The sequence below is a fragment of the Boleophthalmus pectinirostris genome, unplaced genomic scaffold, assembly GCF_026225935.1.
Source record: "Boleophthalmus pectinirostris isolate CB_2022bp ecotype Guang Dong unplaced genomic scaffold, ASM2622593v1 HiC_scaffold_13, whole genome shotgun sequence".
NCBI classification, from domain to species: Eukaryota; Metazoa; Chordata; class Actinopteri; order Gobiiformes; family Gobiidae; genus Boleophthalmus; species Boleophthalmus pectinirostris.
The window spans coordinates 26,451,079-26,476,501 of NW_026571036.1; the positions used below are offsets into that span (position 1 = coordinate 26,451,079).

The 25,423-nt window shown below is 41.8% G+C and overlaps 2 protein-coding genes across 2 annotated transcripts; both read right to left on the minus strand.

Annotated features, from left to right (window-relative positions):
* Positions 1-15,637: 15,637 nt before the first annotated feature.
* On the minus strand, positions 15,638-17,134 carry LOC129407648 (uncharacterized). Its single transcript, XM_055149288.1, has 2 exons — positions 16,145-17,134; positions 15,638-16,047 (listed from the first exon to the last, which is right to left on the minus strand). Exons 1-2 carry the CDS (start codon positions 17,106-17,108, stop codon positions 15,638-15,640), a joined length of 1,374 nt encoding a protein of 457 aa, XP_055005263.1. The 5' UTR covers positions 17,109-17,134.
* Positions 17,135-21,078: 3,944 nt separating this feature from the next.
* Positions 21,079-22,196, minus strand: LOC129407649 (structural maintenance of chromosomes protein 4-like). Its single transcript, XM_055149289.1, has one exon. It carries the CDS (start codon positions 22,168-22,170, stop codon positions 21,079-21,081), a length of 1,092 nt encoding a protein of 363 aa, XP_055005264.1. The 5' UTR covers positions 22,171-22,196.
* Between the last annotated feature and the right edge of the window lie 3,227 nt (positions 22,197-25,423).

Sequence of the window (25,423 nt, forward strand, 5' to 3'; positions counted from 1 at the left end):
TGAATAAGAGACATTTGAATGTCAAAAATCTGCCCCTGTTTCCCTCCGTTACCACTTGACCAGACCCATGTGCTTTTCCCTCAACCGGATTTAAGTAAAGTTTGATTTTTTGGCTTGTTCTGCTGCTGTGATGTTTCGACCATTGAGACTCAAACAATCGGCATGAATTTCTCCATTTTCTGATCACTTTCAGAGAGCAGATTGATAATATGAAGAATTCAGAGTGACACAGATCAGTCTGGAGCGACCCAGGTTAACGTCACCTCTCCATCACCTCTCACCAGATAAGTTTAAAGTCGTTCCATTCCTCTTAAAGCAATAACTTCTCCATTGAGTCAAGCAGTCGGGGACCTTCCATCAAAAAAGTTACACAGTGCACATGTCAGAGTTTGAACTGACTGCTTAGTCCAAAGGAAACACACACTTCTCTCATGGTTTTGTATGAATGAGTGTTCTTGTCAGGTTTTGGAGTCAGTCTTTTTAAGCTCCAGCTGTGCTCACCTCACCCGAGTTCATGTGAGCCCCTTATTTGGCTTAAATCTGTTACAAAAGCTGATTCATGCAGCACTTGTTCCAAATGGATTTATTACTGTCCATTTTCCTGTTTGAATATCTGTCTGAGTGAATTATGAGCAAGGCAGTTTCAGTCCTCAGGGGGTCCTCCGTGAAGGGCCCATTTGTGAAACAACAGTAAAGATTTAAAGATGTTTTTTTTTTATTGGAGACAGTTGTCCGTCCATTTTTTGTCTGCTGATGATGTTGTCCTGTTGGCTTCATCAAACCAGGACCTGCAACGTGCACTGGGTGGTTTACAGCTGAGGGTGAAGGGGCTGGGATGAAGATCAGCTCCTCCAAATCTAAGGCTTCTTCCTGAAGTGCAGTTGTTGTATTCTCCACATAGGGAACATTTGATGATCAGATGTCTCCATCTCCATAGACTGTATATATAAAAGGCCATAGCAAACTTTCAGCTGCCACGTTCCAAGTAGGAAGTGTTCAAGGAGGCGCTTCTGGCTCCATTGACTCTGTCTGTCTCTTCTGATGTAATCCCAGTCCTTATGTTTTGTAATATAATTTCTTAACTGTAATCCAATTGAGTTTACAAAGAAACATAGTCACCCATTTCTCTGTGTATCTGCTGCTGTGAGCCTCGTCATTTTGGTCTTAAAATGTTCATATTAACCCGTTCTACATGATCCTGGTGATTTAATTTTGATATTTTGTCCATAAATAAATTCCTATTCCTAATACTGAATTTGACTCCAAATTCACTCCTGTGACCACTGGCATCATGAGCTTCATTTGACTGCAGCCAAACGTTATCTGCAATATCACATTCTCTTTGTCTCTCTCATGTCCACCTGTCAGGAGCTGGCAGTTCCACCGAATCATCAGATATTTACTCAGAATCTTGGTCAGAAGAACCAAATTGGATGGTTAACTCACAACTAGAGGACCTATCTTCCATTACTTCAACTTCAGCGGAAGAAAAGTGGCTAGTGTTTCCATGGAGATGCATTCAGGGTCATACTGTGGAACATATTACGTAAAACAATAATATCTCAATGAAGACAAGCAGATGACCAAGCTCCAACAGAAAAATTACATAGTGCACCTTTAAAATATTCTTGTTTCCATTGAGTTAAATATGTTTAATGTTGTATGGTGGAACATTCTAGCAAAGTCAATAACATCTCCATGGAGACAAACGTGTGGCAGCCCCTCATCCACAAAAGTACCATAGTGCACCTTTACAGTGCTGATGTTTGGACAGTTCCTGTCTGGTCCATAGTCCTGCGCTGCTCTGAGTCACCGGGGCTAACGACTCACAAATGGACATGGCACCTCTGGCTCTGTGACGAGCTGTCAGTCTCCCATTAAAGCCTTTTCATGTCCTCTGTCAAACTTGTTTCTTCACCTTTTTGTTTGACGCACATTACCTCGTGTCACATCCATTCATCCATTTACATTCTCTTATTGATTGAACAATTAGGGAACGAGCTGCACTATAGATTTTTCACACAGTGTGGTGTTACACAGGCCCCTCACTTCTCATGTGCCCATTTCAGAACCACTTGGTGTGCTCTGCTTTCACTTTGAAGTTCAGTTAGTTTCAATGGCAAAACCAACTTGAAACAAGCATGTTACATACTCACATAACAAAGCACTTTACAGCTTCCATTCACCTCAGACGTACTCGTACTGGTGATACTCGGCAAAGGGTTCCTCAGTCACACTCACTGAAGTCGTCAGTGCTGCTGTTGTCATTCAGATTGTATCATTTTACATGGGGCTCCCAGAGAATAGGTGCAGTGTTGAGTCATATCCCATGGCAACAGAGTGGTTGGCTGCTCTTGAGGCTGTCTGACTCACACACTGAGCCGTTTTTGAAACGTTTAGTTTTTTAACATTATATAATTGGGATTTAACCAACTGCCAGAATAGTATAATGTAAAAGATACAAAATACAGACATGAACAATTACAAAAAAAAAAACATACCTCACTGGCTGACCCAAACTCTGGAGGTAGAATGACCTTTAAACACAAGTTTTTTCACTTTATTTTAACTTAAATTATGGCAGTAAACCCATTATATTATCTTAAAAACTGAGGTCAAAAAATAAAAAGGTTCAAAAACAGTGTGTGAGCCTATTAACTAGGGGTGAGCAAAAATATCAAAATATCGATATATCGTATCGTTTAAAGTGATGATACAGTATCGATATCGTGGACTGCTGTAGCGATACATCACCAAGAGTATTTTTTGGTATATTTTACTAAATTATTTTGTTACAGCTACAGTTTTGTTGCTTGCTTAGAGGAAGAAAACTTATTTATATGACACATTTGACATTTTCACTGTTTTGATGAATAAAATGTTTGTGTTTCATATGAACTTTACACAAGAAGTGGTTTAACAAAGACTTTTAGTATCACAGTCAAGATTTAGCCTTTATTTTTTACTGAACCGTATGGAATCGATTTGAAATATATCGTATCGAATCAAAAGTGCACTGTATCGGGATATGTATTGTATCGGCAACTACTTAACGATACCCAGCCCTACTATTAACTAACCTCAAATCAGGACTGAACCAGAACATGCGCAACACAGATACATGAAGGTGGATTTCGTGTTTGGATGAATCACAGTTCACCAGTGGACAAATATTGACCCTTGCCCTCCATCTGAAATTATAAACTCATCAAATTGCACAACAAAAACCCAACCTATAATTTCCCCTATGGAATTTCACGCTCTTTTGTTCTCCGTAGGCGTTAGGTAACTCAAATTTCACAGTCACTCCTCCTGTGAGAAAAGCTCGTCAATAAGAGCGTCACGGAGGAGAGGTCGTACACAGAGAAGGATTCGCCTCAAACCACGATGTTTTTCCAACCCTATATAGAGGCCAATTATAATTTTTAGCACATATACTGCTGATCTCCTCCACCATGGCAGGTACATGATGCCTCGAGGCTCCCCATTAAAAAGAAGGTCAAAACTAATTAGTCGATAATGCGTGAATATCATAACGCAACAGCATCTCCGGTTAGCAGCGGCGGAGATGAGTTTGACCCGCTGGAGCGAAGATGGTAGAAAACAAAACGCGGATGACGTTAATGAGACGAGATCTGTGGGAACTTCATTGTCGTGAGCCTCATTGTCTCCTGGTTTGAACCCTGTGTGTTGGACTAAATAAAGCTTTGTGTAATTGATTGATTTCATAATTTAAACGGAAGGAATGCGGCCTACACCCTTTCAGGTTTTGAAGAGGAACTACACAACAAGCTGCATTGTCTTAACCTGCTTGTTGAGGACAGGTTTTTCTCATTCTCTGTACCATCTGATGTGAAAGCTCAGAAGTTTTTTTTGTTTTTTTTTGGCAAACTAACATCATGCGAGGGAGTGAGTGCAGATTACGCGTGGATATCGGGGCGGTCTGCTCCATATTGGTTCCATCAAATTGTTTTTACATGACTTTTCACTGACTTAAACGAGAAGAGAGGGTTATTAATCTGACATTTTTGAAAGCTGACAGTTTTCTTTAAACTTTAATCCTGATATTTGGGCAGTTAATGCAGGTTTCCATTGGAGTTCAAGGCTGTTTACATTAGCAACTAGAAATAATACGACGTCAGGTGGCAAAACACTTTGAGGTTTAGGGATCATTTTGCCTTATTTGACAGCAGTTATTTTTGCTACTTATTTTAATTCCCATTTATATTTTTGCTCTTTTTTTTGTCTTACTGTATATACAGGGTGTCCCAAAAAATGCAAACTAATTTCACAGGCCAATAATTTGGGCAGTTCTTGTGGAAATAATCTCAAATTTTCACAGAATGTATAGAAACACACCAAGATGTTTTTATTTAATGTTTTATTTTGGTTCTGTTTTTCAGGTTAAGTCATTTTGCATCTGGTAGACCATCATCAACTTCAAGCAAGTTCGTGAAAAACTCTTGCAAAGTCCCAAGAAGTCCAAAAGGAAAACAAGTTTGCAATGTCTTAACCTGCCTAGATTCCCTGAATGATGGTTTATCGTACGAGATCCTTTAGTCGTGCATGAACAGTAAGGATGGGGCATTCGATTAAATTTTCTTAATCGATTGTCGGGAGAATTAACGATCGATTATCGATTAATCATTCAAGTTTTTTATATTAAAATGTATCATCATTATTATATCTGCACTACTAATCTGCATAAATAAATTCAACCTTACGACATATAAACTGTAACCACTCTAGAGCCACATCAGCCCGTTTGAGATGATAAACTTTGCTCAACTCTCACAGAAACGAAACTTAAACTGCATGGCTAATTTGCATAAACTAAGCAAAGGAAAAAAAAACAGCTCTTGTGTCGCTGACGCCGTTCAACTTCTGTCAGACTAAAGGGCACGACTCAATGGAATACAGGTTAGTGTGACCATATTTGCGTTTGTCAAAACCAGGACACCGTACGGGGGGTGGGAGGTTGGGACTCGTCATCAACATTGAGCGACTCTCACCTGGCAAAACTTTTTCATGTTTTTGGTGTCCTGGTGAACTTTTTTACACTGGACAACGAAACATATGTGCTGCTTTATACACTGTGCACATGGCCTCCCACTTGTCCCGACCGGAACAGAAAGTGTGGAATTTCTTGTACAAGTCATCGTTAAATACGCATTTGCGCTTCGGCATGTTGCAGACTGACTGACTGTTTGTGCTTCGCTCCTTCTGAGTGCAGAGACACATGTACAGTCCCCTGTTTGGTCACGCTACACACAGCAGCCTACATTTGGTTTGTCAATGAAAATGAACGTATTCGATTAAATTCTTAATGATCAATTATCAATTAATCGACTAATCATGCCCGTCCCTAATGAACAGCCTTCTTCTTTACATTTTTAGTACCAAGTCCAAATCTGGTGAAGTTTTTTCCAAATGTTGCATTGAAGCTGCACAGTCTTGGGTAAGTGTGTGTGAGCAGAAGCCAAGATGCAAAATGACTTCTCTTTGGAAGTGAACGACTCAACTTGAAAACAGAACAAAAATAAACATTAAATATATAATCTTGATCTGTTTCTATACATTCTGTGAAATTTTTAGGTTATTTCAACAAGAATTGCTGAACAATTGCATTAATTAATATAATTATTGGCCTGTGAAATTATGTCAATGTTTTGGGACACACTGCCTTGTGATGTGGGAGCTACTGTGTCCAAATCAATTCCCTTGTAGATCAATCAAATGTAAGACAGTGACCACTGTGTTCACTGTGAAAATAAAATGTACATATATATGCTATTAATGTTATCAAAGCTGAAACAAATGTTATGCTCAATAGTGTTATTATTAAGAGCTTATGCTATAAAACAGGAACTGTAAATGTGGAAGTGTGATTCAGTGAGAGTGGAGGGGGCTATGGTGTCTGAGGGGACAGTTGTGGTTAAACATACAGGATCTTGTGGAGAAGAGTGCAACTGTCTACCACGAGATCAGATAAAGGTAACACTGTACAAATGTTAGACAGGGCATACCCTTTTGACCTATACGATTATGCATATCATGTGACTGTGTAACTGTGGGTTTGATAAATGAATAAAAAGCTGACACCAAGGGAGAGTTGGAGAGAGGGGCTGTAAGCAGGAACACGATCAGATGGGTGGAGTCCTCCCTCCTCTCCCCCTTGCAAGTGGCAGAATTAATTCAACTGTTTGTGTCTTGTGTATTTTGTTGACTGCTCTTGTTTAAGTACTGAATGTTAACTCTGACTGAGGGACTATGTCATTTTTATCACTATACAAAAGTCCAGTGAGTAAAAAAGCAGTGCACTCAAAATTTCCAACAGTACACCTTGAGTAGTATCCAGCGACGGTCACTAGACAAATCAGTCTAGACCAGGGGTGTTCAATACGTCGATCGCGATCTACCAGTCGATTACCAAGGTCGTGTGGGTAGATCGCCGTGTCTCATCTCAGACTCGATCGCGTTTGGTCTTGTCTCTCACTCAAGGTCTGACACTCAACAAGTGTGATCATATTTCATTACGGCCGCTGCTGTTGGTAATAAACTTGTAGCGGGGTGCAGGAGAGTGTGGGGCGTCTCAGTGCAGCCTGTGTGCTCATTTGAAACCCGCGGAGACTCTACGGCGCATCACAAACACACACGCTCCCTATGCACGGCTCGTCTGCGACAGCGTGTGCCCTCGTGTACCAGCGTGCATCACAGGGCAGGTTCAACTTCCTAAACATCCTACCTGTCCATCTGCCTCACGTCAGCACGCCGCCCCTCGCCTTTTCACGCTCTCGCTCCTTCCTGCGTACAGCGAACACAAGCCCCTCCCACAGTGCGGCTGATTAGAAGAGCAAGACCAAACGTGAAGCAAAAACCAGTCTAAATTTGTGTTACATTGTTGGCACAAAGCAGGTCTACAGCATAGAGCGGATCTACAGAACAGACCTACTGCCACATTTGGCTGAAGTTTGTCTAACAAAAGTGCACAAATGCATCTGTGTTTGTCATGATGTGCGTTTGGTTTGGTAAACGTGCAGAGGCTGGTAAATATCACTGCAAAACCAGAAAAGAATGAAACTCCAGTTTGGAACTTTAAAAAACAGGTTTAAAAATCTTCCTTCACTTTTTTCACAGTTTTGTGTAAAGTGCCAGAGGAAGTTCTCTTAAAGAAGGGGTTCTCAAACTGTGGGTGAGGGTCCAAAAAAGGGGCACAGAGTGTTTCAGTGCAGTTTGCTTGACTTTGTATTAGGTAGATCATTATGACTTGGTCATTTTGTAAGTAGCTCACATGCTGAAAAAGTGTGAGCAGCCCTGATCTAGACAATAATGCATTGCGAGAGTCAGAAAAACACCAGTGGACAGAGACGTGTTTATCTGGATACAACACGACTGAATGAAGCAGAAAGGATCAAGCGTGCAGTAAAACAGTGCTTCTGATTTATGAATAAAACACTCTTATATAAATTGTTATGGTGTAAAGGTGCCAGCGTTCGCCACTTACCCTACAGCCTGAGGTGTCAAAGGCTAACCATGGAAAATTATAGAAAAAAAGAAGGATATTGGATGTGGAAGAGCATGGAGGGACGAACTCGAGAAAGCTCTTATATAAATAATTATAACTGCAATAACACCATATGATTTTTAGTTTTTAAAGGTTTTTAAGCTTTAAGCAGGAGGGTCACAAAGTCTTTGGTTGATTGAAGTGTTTTTCAGTGGGTTCTGTCTGTTCGCTCTTTCATCACGTCTTGTCTCTCTCTCTTCATCTCTCGCTCTCTGTCAAACTGCAAACACATCGACCCAGATTTTATCGTTTCTTCTAGGCTACATGTGAAGAGTTCCGTTACAGCTTCACTCTTACGCACACGTACTACCGCGCATTGGGAGGAGGTGAGGCAACTTCATTCCCCGGGCGCGTTAACCAGGCTCCGCACTCCGCAGCCAGTCTTCTCTCTATCCACAGAGTGAACAGGAGAAGAAGAGGAGAACAGGAGAGGAGGTGAGAACAGGAGAGGATGAGGAGAACAGGAGAGGATAAGGAGAACAGGAGAAGAGGAGGAGAACAGGAGAGGAGGTGAGAACAGGAGAGGAGGAGAACAGGAGAGGAGTGAGGAGAACAGGAGAGGATGAGGAGATCAGGAGAAGAGGAGGAGAACAGGAGAAGAAGAGGAGAGGAGGAGGAAAACAGGAGAGGAGGAGAACAGGAGAGGAGGAGATCAGGAGAAGAGGAGTGAACAGGAGAGAAGGGAAAGAACAGGAGAGGAGGAGGAGATCAGGAGAGGAGGAGGAGAACAGGAGAGGAGGAGGAGAACAGGAGAGGAGGAGAACAGGAGAAGAAGAGGAGATCAGGAGAAGAAGAGGAGATCAGGAGAAGAGGAGGAGAACAGGAGAAGAAGAAGAGAGGAGAAGGAGAACAGGAGAGGAGGAGGAGATCAGGAGAAGAGGAGTGAACAGGAGAGAAGGGAAAGAACAGGAGAGGAGGAGGAGATCAGGAGAAGAGGAGTGAACAGGAGAGAAGGGAAAGAACAGGAGAGGAGAGGGGACTTGTGTCTTTCCTCTCGCTCCTCAGATCAGAATGACCAAAAATATTCCATGCCCCATATCAAACTCTCGTCCGTGCACTGTAGTTCCTCTCTCGTTTAACCAGATCATTAAAAAAAAGTCACATTTTGAGCCCATTTTTCGTGATGTCGTTGCTGTATTGCTCTGGTCTTCTCAGAGTCACCGCGAGCACAGAGCACAACTTAAACTTCAGGCCTGAATTATCATTGGTCAGACTCAGACTTATTTCTGTCATGGAACAAGTTGAGGCTTAAACCGAGATGGAGTTAGATTCAGCTCAGGATTTTAGGATAAGTCTGGACTTGTTAAACCACTTCGAAGGAATACCCCCCAGTACTGAATGTACAATAACAGAGCAGCTGTTTATACACAACACTAGGCCCAATTTAATACAAAACACAACTGTATGACATATATACAGTCAGGGGTCTCTGCTCCATCAGTCTGGGAGTCCCTGGCCTGAAAAACATTGAAGATCCTTGTTTTAAGCCATGTTCTAATGTTGTTACCTCCTCAAAAACAGACCTGGAGTTGTGTTTGTCTGTCTACATCTCCAAAGCTTAAAATGTTCTGTTCTCCTTGTGCCTCTAATGCAGTTCAGCTCAGCTCAGCTTCAGTATTTCAGACTAAAGGACATGACTTGGTGGAATATGAGTGTTCTCTCTGTGACAGAGGATGTGCTGCTGATGGTCTCGTCTGTAAATGGTGGAAAAGGTTCGTGGTGATAGAAGCTTTTCACTGGCACCAACTTTCAGCATTCACGGCGGTAGTGAGGAGTGAATGAGACACGGCAAATTCAGAGAGGTGGAGGAGACGACAGAGAAGGCAAACAAGTGAAGCGGTGAAATCAGAATTGAATATAAACATTATATTGATATATACGATTAGTCAGAATCCATATCGAGTTTAAAAAATATCTCAGTATATTTAAAGTATCGAGATATCGCCCACCCCTATATTGAAAAATCAATATATCGTATTGTTTAATTTAAAGATACAGTATCGATATCATGGGCTGCTGTATCAATATATCGTCAAGAGTATTTTTAGGCAGATTTTACTCAATTATTTTGTGTAAGAGCTACAATTGAGTTGACATTTTCATTGTTTTGAGTAAAATGGACTTAGTATCACAGTCTTGATTTAGCCTTTGTTTTTTACTGAACTGTATAGAATCGATTTGAAATATATTGTATTGAATTGTACTGAATCGAAAGTGTGTTAGGATAAATAACTAGGCTTAGGTGGTGTATAACTACTGCTATGATGGAACTGATGTGCTGCTGTACAGTTTTAAATATAGTATTGATATACTGCTATATTTTATTAGTGTTCTATTATAATTCACTATACAATGACCCAGAAAACAGGGACTAGATTACAGATGAGGGATGCAGAGATAAAATATCTTTTACATGACCTGAACCTATTTCTATCTATATGTCTAATCAATGAACTAAATAAGGCAAGGATTTATTGAGGGATATGCTGACTCATGACTCATCAGCCTGATCAGAGCAGCAAGACGCTCCTGTAAGGGGAGTGAGATGAATCCAGGGGATCCTTGTCACAATCAGATAAGATTGTGCAACGTGCCAAGAGGCCTCGATCACCTGAGCACCAACAAAGAGGCACTAAGTCTAAACCATTGTCGCCTCCCACTATAGTTTGTGTATAAAAATCATTGTATAGGAGTAAATATTCAGTCTCTGCATGGGAATGTCAGCACAGACTCCTTGTACAAGTATGACTTTGGAATAAGTAAATGATCTTGACTTTATTTCTGTTTCAAGTGTAATTTTTTGCCTAAGTAGAAACTAACGAACACGCGAGGAAAAGGGTTATTTTCCTCAACAAGTGCACCGTATTGAAAATGTATCATATCGTGGTCTATGTATCGAGGTATGTATCGTATCGACAACTTCTTAATGATACTCAGCGCTAGTGTTAAACATGTGTGAATGAAACAAAACACAACTCCAGATCTGAAACAACGTTATAACATGGACCAGAAAACAGCGTAATATGAATCCTTTAGCTTGGTCAAAATAAAGAATTTCAAATCATCTTTCCATTGCATCATAAATACGAGAGAGTTACGCCTGGAGAAAATACCGCGCTTTTGTTTACTTCTGGGCGGGTCATTACGCTTCAGCGAGAACAAAACATGACATATCTGACAAACATTTATGAAAAAAAAAAGAGACATACCTGCCCCTGAGTGTAGGACGAGTCTGTTATGTAAGAGGCTGGGGAATACCTTGGTGAGGACAGAAGATACCTCTGTCCCTTGAGACCGGGCCCGTCCATGTCCAACACATCACAAACATGTTTCATCAATGGAACACGTCCTGCTGTGTGGATGTGAGTCACAGGAGGCTGACGGGAAAAAAGAGGAGAGGTCTCTGCTGTGGATTGAAAATAGACAGGTCACTATAAAGAAACACAGCATGGTCTTTAATTGAAATCAAAGCATGAAACAACTGTACTTTTAATGAGCTTTTGTGGTGTGGTTGATTGAATATAGATGGATATATAACTAATATTGTTGCTAATATAAAGCAGGGTTTATATTAGGGCCCAACCGGATTTATTTGTGGCCGATATAATACCGATAAAATGGGAGTCGGAGTTGCCAATATAATCTGCCAATATAAGCCAAATGTCCATTAATATGTGCTGTCCACCTACAAATAAATAAATAAGAAATAATAAAAGTGCGTAATAACAGTTATTTCTTCATGTCTGCACATATACTGTATATAGAAATGGACATATCTAACACTCTAGCCGCTGTGTTCCAAACAGGAAGTGTACATGCGGCTCTTCCGGCTCCTTCTGACTCTGGTTCCCAGTGATTTCCATTGCAATATTGTCGTCTCTCTCTCGTTCTGTAACTGCTGCTATGATTCTCTTCACTTTGGTCAAAAAATGTTTGTATTAACCCACTCTACATGATCCTGGTGTTTTTCTTCTATTCTGTCCGTCATAAAAATAATATTCCTAACATAGAGCTTGTCCCCAAATTCACCCCTGTAACCATCAGCATCGTGAGTTTCATTTGAGTGGAGCCAAACGCTATGGGCGACGTCACACTCACTTAGTTCACTTTTTGATACAGTCTATGTGTCTGCACTGAAATAGCAAAGGATCATGGTCTATGTAGTTCCCTCTGTTGTTTTTAGCTATTACTGCAACATAACAATGAGACTTGAGATTCTATATATTGTGATGGCCCATGATATTATTGTTAGACTTTTGCGGCACAGTGGCTGAGTGGCTAGCACTCATGCCTCACAGCAAGAAGGTTCTGGGTTTGATCCCCGGGTCGCCTGGGCCTTTCTGTGTGGAGTGTGCATGTTTCTCCCCTTGTTTGGATGGATTTCCTCCGGGCGCTCCGGTTTCCCCCATCAACCCAAAACCTGCTCCAGGTCTCCATGAACAGTTGATAGTCAAGATCAGTTAAACACAATCAATTCAATCATTGTGTGTCCTTAGGCAAGACACTTCACCCACATTGCCTAGTATGAAAGTGGTGTGTGTGTGAGTGATGTTGGTGGTCAGAGGGACTGATGGCGCTGATTGGCATGGCAGCCGCGCTTCTGTCAGTCTGCCCCAGGGCAGCTGTGGCTACAATAGTAGTTTACCATCATCAGGGTGTAGAGTGAATGAATAATGCTGAATAATGATCTGTGAAGTGTCTTTGGGGACAGAAAATGTCTGTGAAAAGTGCTATATAAATAAAGACTTACTTACTTTTGACGATACGCTATCACAGTATTTCTGTTATTGTTACATTCGTACGTTTAATACAAACTAAACTGTCTGTGTTGATGCTAAAATAGGCTGAGGCACATCTGTTGGTGTCGCCATCTTTGTTTTGGTTCACTTCCACACAAACCTCGGTGCTGCTTTGTGCTCGCTGAACTGTACTGCAGGAGAATCTCTAGATGGATTCTGGTGAGTTGGTAAACACACAAATATGGCGAGAATTCATCTTGCTGTACAAGATTAGAGTTTCAATGCATTTGAACACAAAACAGATCAATTTTGTAGCATTTATAGTATTGCTTGGTATCAGATTAAAGCAGAAATTACTGGCCTTCATCACCCATCACTAGGGTGAGTGTAAGAGATTAAAATCACTGGTGCTGTTACACTGTCCTCAGAGCTTGAGAAGGATCGAGGGAGGTGCAGATCTGAGGGAAGAATCCACAAGGAATCTGGCTTTCTGACCAGTGGAGCAATCTGGAGCAGTGCTGCTCAATACCGATTCTGATGATAAAAACACTTTTTACTTAGACAGCAGAATGTAATTTTCAAGATTAAATCATCGTATTTTCTTTTCTATTCCCATGTGTTCTTAAATGTGAGCAATCCTCAGTGGTCCAGTAGGTTCCATAGTGGTCCATAGGTGTCTATCTGCTCTTGTATTTATTCTGATACAGCTCAAAATCATTCTAAAACTGTTCAGGAATGGTAAAGACTTTTCTGTCCCATGAATGCATTTTTTTGTATGAGTATCTGCTCAAATAATTTAGGTTTGGTATCAACTAGTATCTGATTTGGATACTTTTGTCAACCCTAGTCTGGAGCGCTGTTCAGGTAATTAGATGAAACCTTCTCTGTGATATCACCTGAACCTGTTGGTCAAATACAAACCTCAGTAAACAGGAAGTCTGGTAGTCACCCGATCAAAATACGTATCTGAATCCGCCTTGTATTGAAAGTTAATCAAGCATAAATGATTAGGAATTCACAGGGAACAATGGAGTTTGTCGTGACTGCGTTTCCTAGAATGTTCTTAAAAGCCCCTTATTACTCAACACTGACTCTTGTGTGCTGTAAACCATGTTATAATGTCGTTACCTCATCAAAAACAAACCTTGTGTGAATTGTGTTTTGGTTCATTCACACATGCTTGAGTAACCCTTTATTTATGACTCTGTCTGCATCTCCAAACCGTTTAACTTTAGTTCAGTAGAGATTGGCAGTTCCAGGGTTGAAATCATCCAAATGATTCTAGTGAGGGTGTGTGGAGTTTAAAAACACGGTGGAGCACTTAAACTTGTCAGAATAGAGGCTTTGCACCGTCACGTGACCACTATAGCGACAGTACCTACACCGCCATGACACAGGGCACACTATGTCATTGACTTCAAGGTTGTATAGAGGATTTTCCAAGGAATGAGAAATCCAGCGACTGTTTGTCCTTTTTCAAATGTTGCGCATGCGTGAAACCACCCCCCTCCCCTACAGCTCCCTACGTAGAAACGCCTCCTCCCGCCTCCTCCTTACGCCAGAAACAGGTTTGTTTACAGCCGGTGCACATGACTTGTAAACAACTAAGTACAGTGTTGGTTAGGCAAGACGGAGAAGTGAGGAGCGGGGGGAGGGGGTGCGCGGACATTTCGTGCACGGACGAGAAGTGAGGAGCAGGGAGAAGAACGGAACGGGGAGAGGAGAGAGGAGCGGTGTGCGGAGATTCCATGCACGGAGAAGTGAGGAGCGGGGAGAGGAGGTTGCGCGGAGATTCCGTGCGAATGAAGCTACTAATACAACGCGCAGCAGCAAGCGGACTCTTTCTTTGCCTTGAAAATTACGTTTTCAGACATAGGATATCACATTCATGTCCTGAAAAATGTTTGTCTAACTCTTGGAAATAAAGTACGTTTTCATAATAAGCAGAAGTGACCTGTCCAGGAGTAATTTGGCGACCAGTGCGTCAGTCTTTAGACTCTGCGTCTGCTTCAGTCGCGCCATCGCTGGAATGAATCTACAAGAATCACCTTAGTTTGGCTTCGCTGCTTTTCCCCTTGTCTTCTTCTTTCAGCGACCTCAAAAACAGACTTTCTTTTGCAGCTAACTGCTCCTGGATTCTTGTCGCCATTGCAACAAACTTTGTGCTAACTGCGAGGAAGATATAGGTCAAAAAAGCCGCTAAGAACTGTTGCGTTGGTGGAGTAAACAGCGTCTGTGCGTCTTGTGTCTGTGGACTGTGTGACAGTCGTACGTAAACCACGTACCGGCGGCGCAAGGCAAGTCAGTTACGCTACAAACGTAGGGAGTTTGATTGACAGCCTGTCAGCTCACAGATAACGAGGCAGTGTCGTTATCTATTGGCAAATTTTTAGCCCCACCACGTCCAGAGTTGATGAATTTTTATTCTCTTTTTTTTGGTCATCATAATTACAAGGCTACTGCATCTCTATAATCTATCATTGACAATTTGAAACAAAAAAAATAATCCTCCATACAACCTTTCAGTAGCATCGGAGAAACGTGGGCAGGTTTTGTTGTGTATTTGGTTGTTCTAGACCAGGGGTCTCAGACTCGCGGCCCGGGGGCCAACTGCGGCCCTCGAAAGAATTTTTTTGCGGCCCTCCACTTAATTCCAAAGAATAATGTCAGTGCGACCCACGGTAGATGTACGCACAATCCCACCTACTGCGGGCCGCACTGACAGATGAAGCTGCAATCGGTGCCCATACAGATTCACAACAACAGATTATTAATGCAGCTTACATCCCAAAACTCAATTTACAGCAGTTGTGAAGCAACGAGTCTAAGTGGATCTGTTAATATGAGTACACGTGCACATACAGCGTTTTTTTTTTCATGTAACCGCGATTTATCGAATACTCAATGCGGCCCAGCCTCACTCAGACTTTATCTAATGTGGCCCCCAGGTAATTTGAGTTTGAGACCCCTGGACTAAAGGATTACAAGCCACATACATGTATTTATCAATGCATATGTAAAAATTCTTAAATCAAAATGTGGAAAAGGGAATGTGTTTGAAAATATATCCTGCAAACGACATCGGTCTGTTTACTAATATTATTACTATTACTATTACTATTACTACAGTTTAGAAAGACAAATACAACATGAAGTTTTTTTTTTGTTATGCTTTATTGTTCAAGTGCAGAACAGTGAGGGGGTGAGAGAGGCTCTACATGCCCAGGAGCCTCCTGTACCACCTCCTCTTTTTCTTCTTCCGTTCCATCTCCAGCTCCTGCTCCAGCGCCGTGCTCACCTCCTCCAGCAGGGAGCACTGTCTTTCTGTGCTCCTCTACTTTTCCTCCGAGACGTTGAATCTTTGGAGCAGTAGGGAGAGCTCTGTGTTCAGCTTCTCACAGGTGTTTACGAGAGCTGATTTCTCTTCTTCTAAAGCAGTCTTCAGCTGATGTTCCTGCTCTATCTGCTGGTGTAGAGCCCTGTTCTTTACAGTCAGCAGGGAGAGCTCTTCCTGAGTTGTAGTCAGGGCGTGGTCCAGTGCGCCACACCTGTCCACCAGCAGGGAGCGCTCTGCCTGGAAGTCTTTACTGGTGCTCAACATGGCAACCTTCTCATTTTCTAACTGTGCTCTGCCATGTTTTTCCTCTTTAACTTCCTGCTCTAGAGCACAGTGATTTGCAGTGAGCAGGAAGTTCTTTTCCTCACACCTCCTCAGTTTTTCCTGCACCGCATCACATGCCTCGACTTGCACCGAGAGCTGTAATTTTAGCTCATCGCAAGTCCTCAACAGGGCGACCTTTTCATTTAGCAGGTCGTCTTTGTTCAGTTTGTCCTGCTCGACCTGCTGTTGGAGGGGCAGTGGTCTTTGTCTCTAGCAGGGAGCACTCTTTCTCGAAGGTCTCGAGTAGCTCCTCTAGTCCACTGCACTTCTCCTCCAGCAGGGAGCGCTCTATGCTTAGCACTTGGCAGGACTTCAGAATGGTGGCATTTTCTTTCTGGAGCTCAGCACTGATGTTTTTCTCCTGTTCTACCTCCTGCACCAGTTCCTTCTTCAGAGCCCCGTACCTTTTTTTGAGGATGGAGTGCTCTTCCTGAGACCTCCTCAGGCAGTCCTGCAGCTTCTCACGGGTCTGCACAATGTTTTGGACCTGTGTCTGCATGTTCTCTAGTTCCTGGAGCCTCTGGGCCTTCAGCTCAGCCTCCTTTTGGTGTCTGAGCTCCAGAGATGACCTGTCTGTTTCAAGTTGGGCCAGAGTACGCTCCAGGTGAGAGTTGCGTTCTCTCAGAGCAGTATTTTCCAAAGACTTTTCCTGGAGTTTGGAATTCAGATCAGCAGAGTCCTGCTGGAGTCTCTGCTTTTCTGTTTCCCACTCTGCTGATTTTCTGCAGGAATCGTCTACGTGTTGCTGCAACAGCGCTGTCAGGTCAGCGACCTGTTTCTCCAGTCCCTCAATATCTCGGGACTGAGGCTGGTTGTTCAGTTCATCTGGTTGGATGAACAGATCTTCTCTGGCTCTGGCCTGAACAGCTGAGGCAGCCTGGAGTCGAGACATGACTAAAGCCATGCCCTTCTCCTCGTCCTCCTTGGACCTCTGGTGGTGTTGAGGTCCAAGCTGCTCCCGTTCTAACTCCTCAAGAGTTAGAAACTCTTGAGGATTTTGAAAGGTGTGGACCACCTGTTCTGGTGGCCCAGAGGCCTGATGTGGGTTGGTAGGTGTTAATCCCAACGCCTCCATCAGGTTGAACTCCTGGCTGTACAAGAGTTCGTCGTCCTCACTCGTGTAATCGCACCAGTCTTTGGGCATGTTTGTCTGTGGTGAGTCTCTGTGTCTCGGTCGAAGGTTGAATAGAAGTGATTTTACACTGGAACTTGTGCTATACTTATATAAATCAACAAGTGAAGCTTTATGATGTCATAAAATAGAAATAGAATGTGGATGGAACGTGTTGCCAGGTGACGCCAGGTGTTGCCAGGTGCTGTCATGTGATCAGGTCAGGTAAGGTGATTCCATAGTTGCCATAGTTACATATGAATTCCAGTATATCACAGATGTATTTGAAAGTGTTTTTAAAGGTTAAATATGTATTTTTGTGGTGTTTGAAGCGTCTTTCGTCTCCACCTGCTTTCTCTGTGCGGACAACCAACCTTACAATATGACCGACGCCACACAAAGAGAGTTCACCTGCGAAGATCTGGATCTTTTTATGTATAGTATTTGGAAACATATTTTCGTATGTGATTATTCCACTTTATTTCTATTAAAAAAATGTTTTTAATACATTTTAAAGTTCCTCTCGTACCGGAGCCAGAACATGTACAACTTGTCTGTTGAAAGGAACGTGTGGATGTGGAGATGTAGCCAAGAGTGGTGGGATTGCGATGTGCTTCGCTTCAGTGACACGGAGTTCATTAAATATTTTTGTATGAAGAGAAGAATGTTTGTGTACATTTGTGGCTTGTTGATAGCATGTAGGTCAGCTGAATGCGACCTGGCCGTTCAGACTGAAGTCGCGTGTCAAAAAATCGGATATGTATCGGTTTTAGGAGCACATATCCAAGTGTTCTGGGTCACATTTGAAAAACTCGTATCTGTGTCGTTCAGACTGTCAATAAAAGATCAGATACAGGTCACACAGGGGCCAAAAAAATCAGATTTGTGTCACTTCAGGCTGCAGTGTGAACGTAGCCTTAGTTTGGGCGTTTCCTGCGACTTATACTCAGGTGTGACTTATATTAAAATTTTCACACTGAAGCCGCGACAGGCTCTAGTCTTGTGTGTCCGTATCTGTTCCTCCTGTACCACTGCCACTTCACTCTACTGCGCATGTCTCCTGCAGAAAGAGCCTCTGTCCTGCTGTAAGTAGTGAAATATTCAGTCGAAAACGGTAATCGAGCAGCAGAAAGAAACTTGTGAGGGACTGGCGGAAAGCGGGGATGGAGAACACAACTTCAACAGTTTCATGCAACTTTCCTGAAGTCACTGGATTGATGGACAAAGCCTGGACTTCAGTGACACCGAAACCATCCTGTCGGGATTCAGAAAGACCGAAATAATTCTAACTGGAACTGATGCTTAGTCTGACGACAGCTACACAGAAGAGGAAGCGGCGCTCTGTTTACCTCCGGAGGTCGTGGAGTTGCTCAGAAGTGGCACTGAGGATGAAGAATTGAATGGATTTAGTGATTTGGAGTGAGATGGAGAGTTTGTTAAACTTGTTCTGTTCTGTTGTTTAGGCTATAGTTATCTGAAGAACTGTTCATATGTGACGTTAACAGTCTGTTGTTCTCTGTGTTGTGGATTCGGCTACACCTACAATGAAAAAAAAATGTCCGAGCGATAACTTCAGTTTAAAATGGCTTTACTGAAAAAATGTTGCCAGTGTCAAATCATTCATATTTCTCTAACAACTCGTGATGTTCTATCTGACAAGCAAACTTGTTTATAACTGTTTATAACTTCTTCAGCTGAGGTTTTCAAAGAACATCATCCTCCTTTGGAATACAGAGAACCAGCGCCATCTATGGGTGAAAACATCTGGTGCTACAACTGAAGGAAAATAATCCTTTTCTGGTTTTGAATAACAAATAAAGCTATTATATAGCCTTTTAAACATTAACTTATTGTAGTCTTGTAATGAATTCAATCTGAATATATTTATTTATCAAACTGTCATTTTAACTCTGTAATAACAAATGAATTAACCATTTGTTTACCTTTTTAACTCTTTCCCCCTTGGACGCCTACTTGGAACAACCCATACATATATTAGTATGTATGGGTTGTAGTGGCCCCACCTATCACAGCCTCTGATTACATGTGGGTCCGGTCAAGTGGTAACGGAGGGAAACGGGCAGATTTTTGACATTCAAATGTCTCTTATTCAGAAACTAGAGGGACTATTGAAATAAGTAAAGTATCAGAATGTAGGAAAGAGTTACACTCCAACAGGGTCAAGTTAAACCTGTGATATTCTTTCAAGTTGTTGACAAAAAATGTAAAAATTCATGTCGGTAACGTAGGGAATGAAATATGCAGCACTTTTTGGGCAATAAATACAAACAGTGATAACTAGCGGTTCTCACTTACATATCCTTAACAAACTGGTTTGAATATTTGCTTCATATAGTTTTCTATCATATGGTACAAGATTAGGTTGAAAAACCTCTTACTTTTTGAGTCATGAGATTTTTTATTAAGAAAGGTCATGGTAACGAATACTTTAATAATAGGTAACTATTTCTATAAAATATGTCAGTCCTTCCAAGCAAATTTTTATCGTTTTAAATACATTTTTTATTTTTCTTTAAATCATGTACCTTCATCAACAGTTCAAAGATCGATTAACACAAGATAAGATGAAATACATCCATTTATTTACATGATTTGCAGGTCTGTGAAATTTGGGAAATCATTTTTGTTCCATGTTTCATACATGGTCTGTTTAAAATGTATGGAACTTTAGAACCAAAACTGATACAGAAAAAAGGTCAACAGTTTCATAAACTAGAGTACATATGCTACCTGTTGAATACATTTTTATATCAGATGCATTAACTTGAATTTTTGGCCTTGCTGTATACTTCTGCTTGACCGGGCCCATGTGAAAAACCGAGCCATTTGTAATGGTCGTCCAATCACGTTTTTAGTGATACAGCAGAGGCGTCAAAAGACGTCATTAAGGAAACAAGGGAGGGTCGTCAAATGTCGTCTTCACGGGGGAAAGAGTTAAACAAAATATTCAACAAACTACAAAAGCTTAAATGTACTAGTATATGTCCACAAAAACATTCTTGCTCGACTAAAGACGTGTCCTCACAATCAATTAGCCAAATAAAAAGGGGCGTGGCCACAACATTCAAAACTATTATGAACTGATCATGTATATGACCCTGCATGAAAGTTAAAACAAAAAACTATTAAGCAGATCTAAACTCATGATTCTCTCCCAAATAAAATGACAAGTGACAAATAAAACTGTTGGCTGACTAAGGACACCACTGATCGATTGATGGACTAAAGCAGGGGTCTCAGACTCGCGGCCCGGGGGCCAACTGCGGCCCTCGGAAGAATTTTTTGCGGCCCTCCACTTAATTCCAAAGAATAATGTCAGTGCGACCCACGGTAGATGTACGCACAATCCCACCCCCCTACTGCGGGCCGCACTGACAGATGAAGCTGCAATCGGTGCCCATACAGATTCACAACAACAGATTATTAATGCAGCTTACATCCCAAAACTCAATTTACAGCAGTTGTGAAGCAACGAGTCTGAGTGGATCTGTTAATATGAGTACACGTGCACATACAGCGTTTTTTTTTTCATGCAACCGCGATTTATCGAATACTCAATGCGGCCCAGCCTCACTCAGACTTTATCTAATGTGGCCCCCAGGTAATTTGAGTTTGAGACCCCTGGACTAAAGGATTACAAGCCACATACATGTATTTATCAATGCATATGTAAAAATTCTTAAATCAAAATGTGGAAAAGGGAATGTGTTTGAAAATATATCCTGCAAACGACATCGGTCTGTTTACTAATATTATTACTATTACTATTACTACAGTTTAGAAAGACAAATACAACATGAAGTTTTTTTTTTTGTTATGCTTTATTGTTCAAGTGCAGAACAGTGAGGGGGTGAGAGAGGCTCTACATGCCCAGGAGCCTCCTGTACCACCTCCTCTTTTTCTTCTTCCGTTCCATCTCCAGCTCCTGCTCCAGCGCCGTGCTCACCTCCTCCAGCAGGGAGCACTGTCTTTCTGTGCTCCTCTACTTTTCCTCCGAGACGTTGAATCTTTGGAGCAGTAGGGAGAGCTCTGTGTTCAGCTTCTCACAGGTGTTTACGAGAGCTGATTTCTCTTCTTCTAAAGCAGTCTTCAGCTGATGTTCCTGCTCGACCTGCTGTTGGAGGGCAGTGGTCTTTGTCTCTAGCAGGGAGCACTCTTTCTCGAAGGTCTCGAGTAGCTCCTCTAGTCCACTGCACTTCTCCTCCAGCAGGGAGCGCTCTATGCTTAGCACTTGGCAGGACTTCAGAATGGTGGCATTTTCTTTCTGGAGCTCAGCACTGATGTTTTTCTCCTGTTCCACCTCCTGCACCAGTTCCTTCTTCAGAGCCCCGTACCTTTTTTTGAGGATGGAGTGCTCTTCCTGAGACCTCCTCAGGCAGTCCTGCAGCTTCTCACGGGTCTGCACAATGTTTTGGACCTGTGTCTGCATGTTCTCTAGTTCCTGGAGCCTCTGGGCCTTCAGCTCAGCCTCCTTTTGGTGTCTGAGCTCCAGAGATGACCTGTCTGTTTCAAGTTGGGCCAGAGTACGCTCCAGGTGAGAGTTGCGTTCTCTCAGAGCAGTATTTTCCAAAGACTTTTCCTGGAGTTTGGAATTCAGATCAGCAGAGTCCTGCTGGAGTCTCTGCTTTTCTGTTTCCCACTCTGCTGATTTTCTGCAGGAATCGTCTACGTGTTGCTGCAACAGCGCTGTCAGGTCAGCGACCTGTTTCTCCAGTCCCTCAATATCTCGGGACTGAGGCTGGTTGTTCAGTTCATCTGGTTGGATGAACAGATCTTCTCTGGCTCTGGCCTGAACAGCTGAGGCAGCCTGGAGTCGAGACATGACTAAAGCCATGCCCTTCTCCTCGTCCTCCTTGGACCTCTGGTGGTGTTGAGGTCCAAGCTGCTCCCGTTCTAACTCCTCAAGAGTTAGAAACTCTTGAGGATTTTGAAAGGTGTGGACCACCTGTTCTGGTGGCCCAGAGGCCTGATGTGGGTTGGTAGGTGTTAATCCCAACGCCTCCATCAGGTTGAACTCCTGGCTGTACAAGAGTTCGTCGTCCTCACTCGTGTAATCGCACCAGTCTTTGGGCATGTTTGTCTGTGGTGAGTCTCTGTGTCTCGGTCGAAGGTTGAATAGAAGTGATTTTACACTGGAACTTGTGCTATACTTATATAAATCAACAAGTGAAGCTTTATGATGTCATAAAATAGAAATAGAATGTGGATGGAACGTGTTGCCAGGTGACGCCAGGTGTTGCCAGGTGCTGTCATGTGATCAGGTCAGGTAAGGTGATTCCATAGTTGCCATAGTTACATATGAATTCCAGTATATCACAGATGTATTTGAAAGTGTTTTTAAAGGTTAAATATGTATTTTTGTGGTGTTTGAAGCGTCTTTCGTCTCCACCTGCTTTCTCTGTGCGGACAACCAACCTTACAATATGACCGACGCCACACAAAGAGAGTTCACCTGCGAAGATCTGGATCTTTTTATGTATAGTATTTGGAAACATATTTTCGTATGTGATTATTCCACTTTATTTCTATTAAAAAAATGTTTTTAATACATTTTAAAGTTCCTCTCGTACCGGAGCCAGAACATGTACAACTTGTCTGTTGAAAGGAACGTGTGGATGTGGAGATGTAGCCAAGAGTGGTGGGATTGCGATGTGCTTCGCTTCAGTGACACGGAGTTCATTAAATATTTTTGTATGAAGAGAAGAATGTTTGTGTACATTTGTGGCTTGTTGATAGCATGTAGGTCAGCTGAATGCGACCTGGCCGTTCAGACTGAAGTCGCGTGTCAAAAAATCGGATATGTATCGGTTTTAGGAGCACATATCCAAGTGTTCTGGGTCACATTTGAAAAACTCGTATCTGTGTCGTTCAGACTGTCAATAAAAGATCAGATACAGGTCACACAGGGGCCAAAAAATCAGATTTGTGTCACTTCAGGCTGCAGTGTGAACGTAGCCTTAGTTTGGGCGTTTCCTGCGACTTATACTCAGGTGTGACTTATATTAAAATTTTCACACTGAAGCCGCGACAGGCTCTAGTCTTGTGTGTCCGTATCTGTTCCTCCTGTACCACTGCCACTTCACTCTACTGCGCATGTCTCCTGCAGAAAGAGCCTCTGTCCTGCTGTAAGTAGTGAAATATTCAGTCGAAAAACGGTAATCGAGCAGCAGAAAGAAACTTGTGAGGGACTGGCGGAAAGCGGGGATGGAGAACACAACTTCAACAGTTTCATGCAACTTTCCTGAAGTCACTGGATTGATGGACAAAGCCTGGACTTCAGTGACACCGAAACCATCCTGTCGGGATTCAGAAAGACCGAAATAATTCTAACTGGAACTGATGCTTAGTCTGACGACAGCTACACAGAAGAGGAAGCGGCGCTCTGTTTACCTCCGGAGGTCGTGGAGTTGCTCAGAAGTGGCACTGAGGATGAAGAATTGAATGGATTTAGTGATTTGGAGTGAGATGGAGAGTTTGTTAAACTTGTTCTGTTCTGTTGTTTAGGCTATAGTTATCTGAAGAACTGTTCATATGTGACGTTAACAGTCTGTTGTTCTCTGTGTTGTGGATTCGGCTACACCTACAATGAAAAAAAAAATGTCCGAGCGATAACTTCAGTTTAAAATGGCTTTACTGAAAAAATGTTGCCAGTGTCAAATCATTCATATTTCTCTAACAACTCGTGATGTTCTATCTGACAAGCAAACTTGTTTATAACTGTTTATAACTTCTTCAGCTGAGGTTTTCAAAGAACATCATCCTCCTTTGGAATACAGAGAACCAGCGCCATCTATGGGTGAAAACATCTGGTGCTACAACTGAAGGAAAATAATCCTTTTTCTGGTTTTGAATAACAAATAAAGCTATTATATAGCCTTTTAAACATTAACTTATTGTAGTCTTGTAATGAATTCAATCTGAATATATTTATTTATCAAACTGTCATTTTAACTCTGTAATAACAAATGAATTAACCATTTGTTTACCTTTTTAACTCTTTCCCCCTTGGACGCCTACTTGGAACAACCCATACATATATTAGTATGTATGGGTTGTAGTGGCCCCACCTATCACAGCCTCTGATTACATGTGGGTCCGGTCAAGTGGTAACGGAGGGAAACGGGCAGATTTTTGACATTCAAATGTCTCTTATTCAGAAACTAGAGGGACTATTGAAATAAGTAAAGTATCAGAATGTAGGAAAGAGTTACACTCCAACAGGGTCAAGTTAAACCTGTGATATTCTTTCAAGTTGTTGACAAAAAATGTAAAAATTCATGTCGGTAACGTAGGGAATGAAATATGCAGCACTTTTTGGGCAATAAATACAAACAGTGATAACTAGCGGTTCTCACTTACATATCCTTAACAAACTGGTTTGAATATTTGCTTCATATAGTTTTCTATCATATGGTACAAGATTAGGTTGAAAAACCTCTTACTTTTTGAGTCATGAGATTTTTTATTAAGAAAGGTCATGGTAACGAATACTTTAATAATAGGTAACTATTTCTATAAAATATGTCAGTCCTTCCAAGCAAATTTTTATCGTTTTAAATACATTTTTTATTTTTCTTTAAATCATGTACCTTCATCAACAGTTCAAAGATCGATTAACACAAGATAAGATGAAATACATCCATTTATTTACATGATTTGCAGGTCTGTGAAATTTGGGAAATCATTTTTGTTCCATGTTTCATACATGGTCTGTTTAAAATGTATGGAACTTTAGAACCAAAACTGATACAGAAAAAAGGTCAACAGTTTCATAAACTAGAGTACATATGCTACCTGTTGAATACATTTTTATATCAGATGCATTAACTTGAATTTTTGGCCTTGCTGTATACTTCTGCTTGACCGGGCCCATGTGAAAAACCGAGCCATTTGTAATGGTCGTCCAATCACGTTTTTAGTGATACAGCAGAGGCGTCAAAAGACGTCATTAAGGAAACAAGGGAGGGTCGTCAAATGTCGTCTTCACGGGGGAAAGAGTTAAACAAAAATATTCAACAAACTACAAAAGCTTAAATGTACTAGTATATGTCCACAAAAACATTCTTGCTCGACTAAAGACGTGTCCTCACAATCAATTAGCCAAATAAAAAGGGGCGTGGCCACAACATTCAAAACTATTATGAACTGATCATGTATATGACCCTGCATGAAAGTTAAAACAAAAAACTATTAAGCAGATCTAAACTCATGATTCTCTCCCAAATAAAATGACAAGTGACAAATAAAACTGTTGGCTGACTAAGGACACCACTGATCGATTGATGGACTAAAGCAGGGGTCTCAGACTCGCGGCCCGGGGGCCAACT

Bases quoted from the DNA above. Each gene is read 5' to 3' on its own strand.
- LOC129407648 (XM_055149288.1), bottom strand. From the start codon at position 17,108: ATGCCCAAAGACTGGTGCGATTACACGAGTGAGGACGACGAACTCTTG. The intron at 16,048-16,144 runs GTCGAGCAGGAC...TCTCGGTGCAAG, and splicing joins CACTGCCCCTCCAACAGCAG to TCGAGGCATGTGATGCGGTG.
- LOC129407649 (XM_055149289.1), bottom strand. From the start codon at position 22,170: ATGCCCAAAGACTGGTGCGATTACACGAGTGAGGACGACGAACTCTTG.